The sequence below is a fragment of the Oncorhynchus keta genome, chromosome 7 (genome assembly GCF_023373465.1).
Source record: "Oncorhynchus keta strain PuntledgeMale-10-30-2019 chromosome 7, Oket_V2, whole genome shotgun sequence".
Lineage (NCBI taxonomy): Eukaryota > Metazoa > Chordata > Actinopteri > Salmoniformes > Salmonidae > Oncorhynchus > Oncorhynchus keta.
The window spans coordinates 53,073,850-53,083,849 of NC_068427.1; the positions used below are offsets into that span (position 1 = coordinate 53,073,850).

The window sequence follows — 10,000 nt, forward strand, 5'->3', positions numbered from 1 at the left end:
GCACGGGGGTGGCAGCGTCATGTTGTGGGGGTGCTTTGCTGCAGGAGGGACTGGTGCACAAAATAGATGGCATCATGAGGAAGTAACATTATGTGGATATATTGAAGCAACATCAAGACATCGGTCAGGAAATTAAAGCTTGGTAGCAAATGGATCTTCCAAAGGGACAATGACCCCAAGCATACTTCCAAAGATGTGGCAAAATGGTTTAAGGACAACAAAGTCAAGGTATTGGAGTGGCCATCACAAAGCCCTGACCTCAATCCTATAGAACATTTGGGGGCAGAACTGAAAAAGCGTGTGCGAGCAAGGAGGCTTGAAAACCTGACTCGGTTACACCAGCTCTGTCAGTAGGTACGGGCCAAAATTCACCCAACTTATTGTGGTTAGCTTGAGGAAGGCAAACCAAAACGTTTGACTAAAGTTAAACATGTTAAAGGAAATGCTACCAAATACTAATTGACTGTATGTAAACTTCTGACCCACTGGGAATGGGATGAAGAAATTAAAAGCTGAAATAAATAATTCTCTACAATTATTCTGACATTTTACATTCTTAAAATAAAGTGGTGATCCTAACTGACCTAAAACAGGGAATTTATACTAGGATTAAATGTCAGGAATTGTGAAAAAGCTGAGTTTAAATGTATTTGGCTGAGGTGTATGTAAACTTCCGACTTCAACTATGCACACACACACACACACACACACACACACACACACACACACACACACACACACACACACACACACACACACACACACACACACACACACACACACACACACACACACACACACACACACACACACACACACACACACACACACAGCATGTCTCCCAGCCAGCTCGAAGAGTAAGAAGGCTATCATTGTCACCGTGGTTAATGTCAGAACTAATTGGAGAGGGGGTAGAATCAGAATCCGCCCCGATGCCGCCTGCAGCGACTTGAAGAACCCAAATGCCACCCTATTCCCTATGCAGTGCACTAAGGGCTCTTTTGAAAAGTAGTGCACTATATAGGGAATAGGGTGCTATTTGGGTTGTCTTGAGAGATCTCTCGCTGCCTCAGTGCGGCTGCTGCAAGACTTCCCAGCAACAAAGAGAGAGACATTGTGATCATGTCAAAAGAGCCCTGTCGGATCTGTCTCCACGACTGAGATTCGGAGACCAGAGAAAAAGAGGATTCAACCTCAAAAGCTCGCTGGTGTTCTCCAGTCTAAATATACTCAGGCAGGCCTTCATAGAGCTGTCTCTAACTCTGCCTCTACCTCTTCTCTCTCACTGCCTCTACCTCGTCTCTCTCACTGCCTCTACCTCTATTGTGTCTCTCTCTCTGCCTCTACCTTTACCTCGTCTCTCTCTACCTCTACCTCTACTTTGTCTCTCTCTCTCTCTCTGCCTCTACCTTTACCTCGTCTCTCTCTACCTCTACTTTGTCTCTGCCTCTCTCTCTGCCTCTACCTCTACCTTGTCTGTCTCTCTACCTCTACCTCTACTTTGTCTCTCTACCTCTACCTCTACTTTGTCTCTGCCTCTCTCTCTGCCTCTACCTCTACCTTGTCTGTCTCTCTACCTCTACCTCTACCTTGTCTGTCTCTCTACCTCTACCTCTACTTTGTCTCTCTCTCTGCCTCTGCCTCTACCTCATCTCTACCTTGTTTCTCTCTCTGTCTCTACCTCGTCTCTCTCACTGCCTCTACCTCGTCTCTCTCTCTGCCTCTACCTCGTCTCTCTCACTGCCTCTACCTCGTCTCTCTCACTGCCTCTACCTTGTCTCTCTCTCTGCCTCTATCTCTACCTCGTCTCTCTCACTGCCTCTACCTCTACTTTGTCTCTCTCACTGCCCCTGCCTCTACCTTGTCTCTCTCACTGCCTCTACCTCTACTTTGTCTCTCTCTCTGCCTCTACCTCTGCCTCTACCTTGCCTTGTCTCTCTCACTACCTCTGCCTCTACCTTGCCTCTCTCACTACATCTGCCTCTACCTTGCCTTGTCTCTCTCACTGCCTCTACCTCTACCTTGTCTCTCTCACTACCTCTGCCTCTACCTTGCCTTGTCTCTCTCTCACTGCCTCTACCTTGCCTTGTCTCTCTCACTGCCTCTGCTTCTACCTGTAGGCTACTGAGTAGAGAGGAATCAGGCCTGGCTCAGAGTGGAGGAAGGGGTGAGGAGGAAGAGGGGGAAGGGGGAAGAAGGGACGGAGGACACCTGTCTGTGTCTGTCAGAGGGGGGGCTGAGAGCAGTGTCAGGTTCTCTCCTCCACCCCCACGCACTCCTCTACCTGACACAGTGCCACCAGTTATGTGCCCCACAGCAGTTTAGTCTGTTACAGAGAGAGAGAGAGAGAGAGAGAGAGAGAGAGAGAGAGAGAGAGAGAGAGAGAGAGAGAGAGAGAGAGAGAGAGAGAGAGAGAGAGAGAGAGAGAGAGAGAGAGAGAGAGAGAGAGAGAGAGAGAGAGAGAGAGAGAGAGAGAGAGAGAGAGAGAGAGAGAGAGAGAGAGAGAGAGAGAGAGAGAGACATAATAAATCTGTCACATCTTTATCCCGGCCAAAGCAGTAACTGACATGTCCATTTTAAAGCTAGAAGAGGAAGGAAGAACAGAACCCTAGAAAGGCTTTGTGAGAACCACCCTCAACCACGTTGCCACGGCGTTGTCAGTTCACACGCTGTCGCTGTCACAATGCATGAGGGAGGTGAGTTGGTGTTAGGAGACTTGTTTACCTCTTCCCTCCCCGGATTGTCCCCCCTCCCCCACCGTCAGTGGATAGAGCTACATGCTGGTTCCTCCTAGTACAACACACTTAACATAATATAATAATATAATAATATAGTAATATATTAATATAATAATATAGTAATATAATAATATAGTAATTTAATAATATAGTAATATAATAACATAATAATATAGTAATATAATAATATAGTAATATAGTAATATAATAATATAGTAATATAATTATATAATAATTTATTAATATAATAATATAGTAATATAATAATATAATAATATAATAATATAATATAGTAATATAATAATATAGTAATATAATATAGTAATATAATCATATAATATAGTAATATAGTAATATAATAATATAATATAGTAATATAATAATATAATAATATAATATAGTAATATAATAATATAATATAGTAATATAATAATATAATATAATAATATAATAATATAATATAGTAATATAATAATATAATAATATAGTAATATAATAATATAATAATATAGTAATATCATAATATAATAATATAATAATATAATATAATAATATAGTAATATAATAATATAGTAATATAATAATATAGTATTATAATAATATAATATAGGAATGTTGTAATATAATACTATAATAATATAGTAATGTAATGATAAAGCAATTTAGCAATATATTAATATAGTGATATAGTAATACAAACACACAGAGAGCTAGCTCAACAGAACGCCTGCTCCCTCTCTATTCCTCTCCAGGTGACCAGATATCTCCATAAACCCTACCAGATCCACCAGTAATCCAGCAGTAATCCAGCAGTAATCCACCTGTAATCCAGCAGTAATCCAGCAGTAATCCAGCAGTAATCCAGCAGTAATCCAGCAGTAATCCACCTGTAATCCAGAAGTAATACACCAGTAATCCAGCAGTAATCCAGCAGTAATCCACCAGTAATCCACCATTAATCCAGCAGTAATCCAGAAGTAATCCAGCAGTAATCCAGCAGTAATCCAGCAGTAATCCACCTGTAATCCAGAAGTAATACACCAGTAATCCAGCAGTAATCCACCAGTAATCCAGCAGTAATCCAGAAGTAATCCAGCAGTAATCCACCAGTAATCCAGCAGTAATCCAGAAGTAATCCAGCAGTAATCCACCTGTAATCCAGCAGTAATCCACCTGTAATCCAGCAGTAATCCACCTGTAATCCAGAAGTAATACACCAGTAATCCAGCAGTAATCCACCTGTAATCCAGCAGTAATCCACCAGTAATCCAGCAGTAATCCACCAGTAATCCAGCAGTAATCCAGAAGTAATCCAGCAGTAATCCACCTGTAATCTAGCAGTAATCCACCAGTAATCCAGCAGTAATCCAGAAGTAATCCAGCAGTAATCCACCTGTAATCCAGCAGTAATCCACCTGTAATCCAGCAGTAATCCAGAAGTAATCCAGCAGTAATCCACCTGTAATCCAGCAGTAATCCACCTGTAATCCAGCAGTAATCCACCTGTAATCCAGCAGGAATCTGGAGGGCTGGTTATTAAGTTAATTACCCTACATTGTATATTAAAATGAAAGGACATCAAGGCCTAACGGTCAGGAGTTGCTCTTATCAGTCTTTCTCTAATTGTCGTCTGCACTGATTGGTCGATGGAGGGATATAGCCACAACCCTACTATACCCCACTGTGTCTATATTGCAATGGAGGTACCTGCAGGGCCTGAGGTTGCAGTCTTTCTTTCATTGTCTTAATTTAGATAGAGCACCTTTCCTCTGCTCTGATCGTTAGACTGAAGGACGAGTGTTTTATAGAAGTGACCCACCAGTCGAAAGACAATGGCCTCTATCCCAGACCCTAACTCTGTTATCATGTGTCCTCAGTTATAAAGGTTTATTTTGGAGAGGCCGGTGGGTTTGCTCTTGTTGCTTAAGGTTTAAGAAACTGACCAATATGAATCTGAGTTTGGGTGAGAGAACAGAGGTCCGCTGACAGTCAAAGACCAGAGAAACTGACCAATAGGACACGAGTTGGAATTATACACTTCAGGCTACATCTGAATGGGACTCTATTCCCTATGTGGTGCACTAATCTGGATCAAAGTAGTGCACTATATAGGGATTACGGTGATCAAAAGTAGTGCACTATATAGGGATTAGGTTGATCAAAAGTAGTGCACTATATCTGTTTTACTGGGTTGGCCAGCCATATCTCACCTGTCTATGTCTCATCTGTCTATGTCTCATCTGTCTCACTGGGTTGGCCAGCTATATCTCATCTGTCTATATCTCCTCTGTCTATATCTCATCTGTCTCTATCTCATCTGTCTCTATCTCATCTGTCTATATCTCACCTGTCTATATCTCATCTGTCTATATCTCATCTGTCTATATCTCATCTGTCTATATCTCTCTGTCTATATCTCACCTGTCTATGTCTCATCTGTCTATATCTCATCTGTCTATATCTCATCTGTCTATATCTCCTCTGTCTATATCTCATCTGTCTATATCTCATCTGTCTATATCTCATCTGTCTATATCTCATCTGTCTATCTCATCTCTGTCTATATCTCCTCTGTCTATATCTCATCTGTCTATATCTCCTCTGTCTATATCTCATCTGTCTATATCTCATCTGTCTATATCTCATCTGTCTATATCTCCTCTGTCTATATCTCATCTGTCTATATCTCCTCTGTCTATATCTCATCTGTCTATATCTCATCTGTCTATATCTCATCTGTCTATATCTCATCTGTCTATATCTCATCTGTCTATATCTCCTCTGTCTATATCTCATCTGTCTATATCTCATCTGTCTATATCTCATCTGTCTATATCTCCTCTGTCTATATCTCCTCTGTCTATATCTCCTCTGTCTATATCTCATCTGTCTATATCTCCTCTGTCTATATCTCACCTGTCTATATCTCATCTGTCTATATCTCATCTGTCTATATCTCCTCTGTCTATATCTCATCTGTCTATATCTCATCTGTCTATATCTCATCTGTCTATATCTCATCTGTCTATATCTCCTCTGTCTATATCTCATCTGTCTATATCTCCTCTGTCTATATCTCATCTGTCTATATCTCATCTGTCTATATCTCCTCTGTCTATATCTCATCTGTCTATATCTCCTCTGTCTATATCTCATCTGTCTATATCTCATCTGTCTATATCTCCTCTGTCTATATCTCATCTGTCTATATCTCCTCTGTCTATATCTCATCTGTCTATATCTCATCTGTCTATATCTCATCTGTCTATATCTCATCTGTCTATATCTCCTCTGTCTATATCTCCTCTGTCTATATCTCCTCTGTCTATATCTCCTCTGTCTATATCTCATCTGTCTATATCTCATCTGTCTATATCTCCTCTGTCTATATCTCCTCTGTCTATATCTCATCTGTCTATATCTCCTCTGTCTATATCTCATCTGTCTATATCTCCTCTGTCTATATCTCCTCTGTCTATATCTCCTCTGTCTATATCTCATCTGTCTATATCTCATCTGTCTATATCTCCTCTGTCTATATCTCATCTGTCTATATCTCCTCTGTCTATATCTCATCTGTCTATATCTCATCTGTCTATATCTCATCTGTCTATATCTCATCTGTCTATATCTCCTCTGTCTATATCTCATCTGTCTATATCTCATCTGTCTATATCTCCTCTGTCTATATCTCATCTGTCTATATCTCCTCTGTCTATATCTCATCTGTCTATATCTCATCTGTCTATATCTCATCTGTCTATATCTCCTCTGTCTATATCTCCTCTGTCTATATCTCATCTGTCTATATCTCATCTGTCTATATCTCATCTGTCTATATCATCTGTCTATATCTCATCTGTCTATATCTCCTCTGTCTATATCTCATCTGTCTATATCTCCTCTGTATATATCTCATCTGTCTATATCTCATCTGTCTATATCTCCTCTGTCTATATCTCATCTTTCTATATCTCATCTGTCTATATCTCATCTGTCTCTGTCTATATCTCTTCTGTCTATATCTCATCTGTCTATATCTCCTCTGTCTATATCTCATCTGTCTATATCTCATCTGTCTATATTTCATCTGTCTATATCTCATCTGTCTATATCTCATCTGTCTATATTTCATCTGTCTATATCTCATCTGTCTATATCTCCTCTGTCTATATCTCATCTGTCTATATCTCATCTGTCTATATCTCCTCTGTCTATATCTCATCTGTCTATATTACATTTACATTTAAGTCATTTAGCAGACGCTCTTATCCAGAGCGACTTATATCTCATCTGTCTATATCTCCTCTGTCTATATCTCCTCTGTCTATATCTCATCTGTCTATATTTCATCTGTCTATATCTCATCTGTCTATATCTCATCTGTCTATATCTCCTCTGTCTATATCTCATCTGTCTATATCTCATCTGTCTCACTGGGTTAGCTATATCTCTTCTGTCTATATCTCATCTGTCTATATCTCTTCTGTCTATATTTCATCTGTCTATATCTCCTCTGTCTATATTTCATCTGTCTATATCTCATCTGTCTATATTTCATCTGTCTATATCTCATCTGTCTCACTGGGTCTCATTGTCTATATCTCTTCTGTCTATATCTCATCTGTCTATATCTCTTCTGTCTGTATTTCATCTGTCTATATCTCCTCTGTCTATATTTCATCTGTCTATATCTCATCTGTCTCACTGGGTTGGCCAGCTATATCTCTTCTGTCTATATCTCATCTGTCTATATCTCTTCTGTCTATATCTCATCTGTCTATATCTCATCTGTCTATATCTCCTCTGTCTATATCTCATCTGTCTATATTTCATCTGTCTATATCTCCTCTGTCTATATTTCATCTGTCTATATCTCCTCTGTCTATATTTCATCTGTCTATATCTCATCTGTCTCACTGGGTTGGCCAGCTATATCTCATCTGTCTATATCTCCTCTGTCTATATCTCATCTGTCTATATCTCATCTGTCTATATCTCCTCTGTCTATATCTCCTCTGTCTATATCTCATCTGTCTATATCTCCTCTGTCTATATCTCCTCTGTCTATATCTCCTCTGTCTATATCTCCTCTGTCTATATCTCATCTGTCTATATCTCATCTGTCTATATCTCCTCTGTCTATATCTCATCTGTCTCTATCTCATCTGTCTCACTGGGTTGGCCAGCTATATCTCCTCTGTCTGTATTCTACTTGGTTTTCGTGGACTTCCAAAACCAAACATGTTGTCCATGTTTCTACCCAGATATGACTTCATAGAGATCCGCGATGGAAACAGTGAGAATGGAGACCTGTTGGGTAAACACTGCAGTAACATCGCCCCTCCTGCCATCATCTCCTCCGGCCCCGTCCTCCACATCAAGTTCGTCTCAGACTACGCTCACCAGGGGGCTGGTTTTTCACTGCGCTACGAGGTCTTCAAAACGGGTGAGTCCAAATATGAATAAAGACACAACGTTGATACAAAAACGTTTAGCAACACAACTAGATTGGGATAAAATGAAACCCAGTAGAAAGGCAGTCGGTAGACCTATTGGTTATAGATACACTTAGGAGCAGTTTCTCGGACACAGGTTAAATTATTATTATATTCTGGCAGTTAGAGATGTACACTGGCTTGCGAAAGTATTCACCCCCCCTTGGCATTTCTCCTATTTTGTTGCCTTACAACCTGGAATTAAAATGTTTTTTTTTGGGGGGGGTGTTGGGGGGTTGGTATCATTTGATTTACACCACACATGCCTACCACTTTGAAGATGCAACATATTTTTTTATTATTAGACAAACAAGAATAAGACAAAAAAAAACGTAAAACTTGAGCGTGCATAACTATCCATCCCCCCCCCAAAGTCAATACTTTGTAGAGCCACCTTTTGTAGCAATTACAGCTGCATGTCTCTTGGGGTCTGTCTCTATTCATATATATATATATATATATATATATATATATATATATATATATATATATATATATATGTCTCTATAAACTTGGCACATCTAACTAACCACTGGCATATTTGCCCATTTTTCAAGTTGAAACTGCTCCAGCTCCTTCAAGTTGGATGGGGACCGCTGGTGTACAGTAATCTTTAAGTCATATCACAGATTCTCAATTGGATTGAGGTCTGGCCTTTGACCAGGCCATTCCACAACATTTAAATGTGTTCCCTTTAAACCACCCAAGTGTTGCTTTAGCAGCATGCTTAGGGTCATTGTCCTGCAGGAAGGTGAACCTCCGTCCCAGTCTCAAATCTCTGATAGACTGAAACAGGTTTCCCTCAAGAATTACCCTGTATTTAGCACCATACATCATTCTGACCAGTTTCTCACTCCCTACTGATGAAAAACATCCCCACAGCATGATGCTGCCACCACCATACTTAACTGTGTGGATGGTGTTCTCGTGGTGATGAGAGGTGTTGAGTTTGCGCCAGACATAGCGTTTTCCTTGATGGCCAAAAAGCTCAACTTTAGTCTCATCTGACCGGAGGACCTTCTTCCATATGTTTGGGGAGTCTCCCATATGCCTTTTGGCGAATATCAAATGTGTTTGCTTATTTTTTTCTTTACGCAATGGCCTTTAACTGGCCACTCTTCCATAAAGCCCAGCTCTGTGGAGTGTACGGCTTAAAGTGGTCCAGTGGACAGATACTCCAATCTCCGCTGTGGAACTTTGCAGTTCCTTCAGGGTTATCTTTGGTCTCTTTGTTGCCTCTCTGATTAGTGCCCTCCTTGGTCCGTGAGTGTTGGTGCGCGGCCCTCTCTTGGCAGGTTTGTTGTGGTGCCATATTCTTTCGGACACACACCTCTCTCCTTCACAGAGCCTGTCTGACCCACACCTCTCTCCTTCACAGAGCCTGTCTGACCCACACCTCTCTCCTTCACAGAGCCTGTCTGACCCACACCTCTCTCCTTCACAGTGCCTGTGGGACACCCACCTCTATCCTTCACAGAGCCTGTCTGACCCACACCTCTCTCCTTCACAGTGCCTGTGGGACACACACCTCTATCCCTCACAAAGCCTGTGAGACACCCACCTCTATCCTTCACAGAGCCTGTGGGACACCCACCTCTATCCTTCACAGAGCCTGTGGGACACACACCTCTCTCCTTCACAGTGCCTGTGGGACACCCACCTCTATCCCTCACACAGCCTGTGGGACACCCACCTCTATCCTTCACAGAGCCTGTGGGACACCCACCTCTATCCTTCACAGAGCCTGTGGGACACCCACCTCTA

At 41.0% G+C, this 10,000-nt stretch overlaps 1 protein-coding gene across 1 annotated transcript in view; it reads left to right on the top strand.

Moving 5' to 3' along the window:
- Positions 1-10,000, top strand: part of LOC118386452 (neuropilin-2-like) — a 237,768-nt gene that overhangs the window by 63,790 nt on the left and 163,978 nt on the right. Inside the window, exon 3 of the mRNA XM_052521822.1 lies at positions 8,006-8,187. Within this exon, the coding sequence (XP_052377782.1) occupies positions 8,006-8,187 (182 nt within the window). The remainder of the gene's footprint in view (positions 1-8,005; positions 8,188-10,000) is intronic.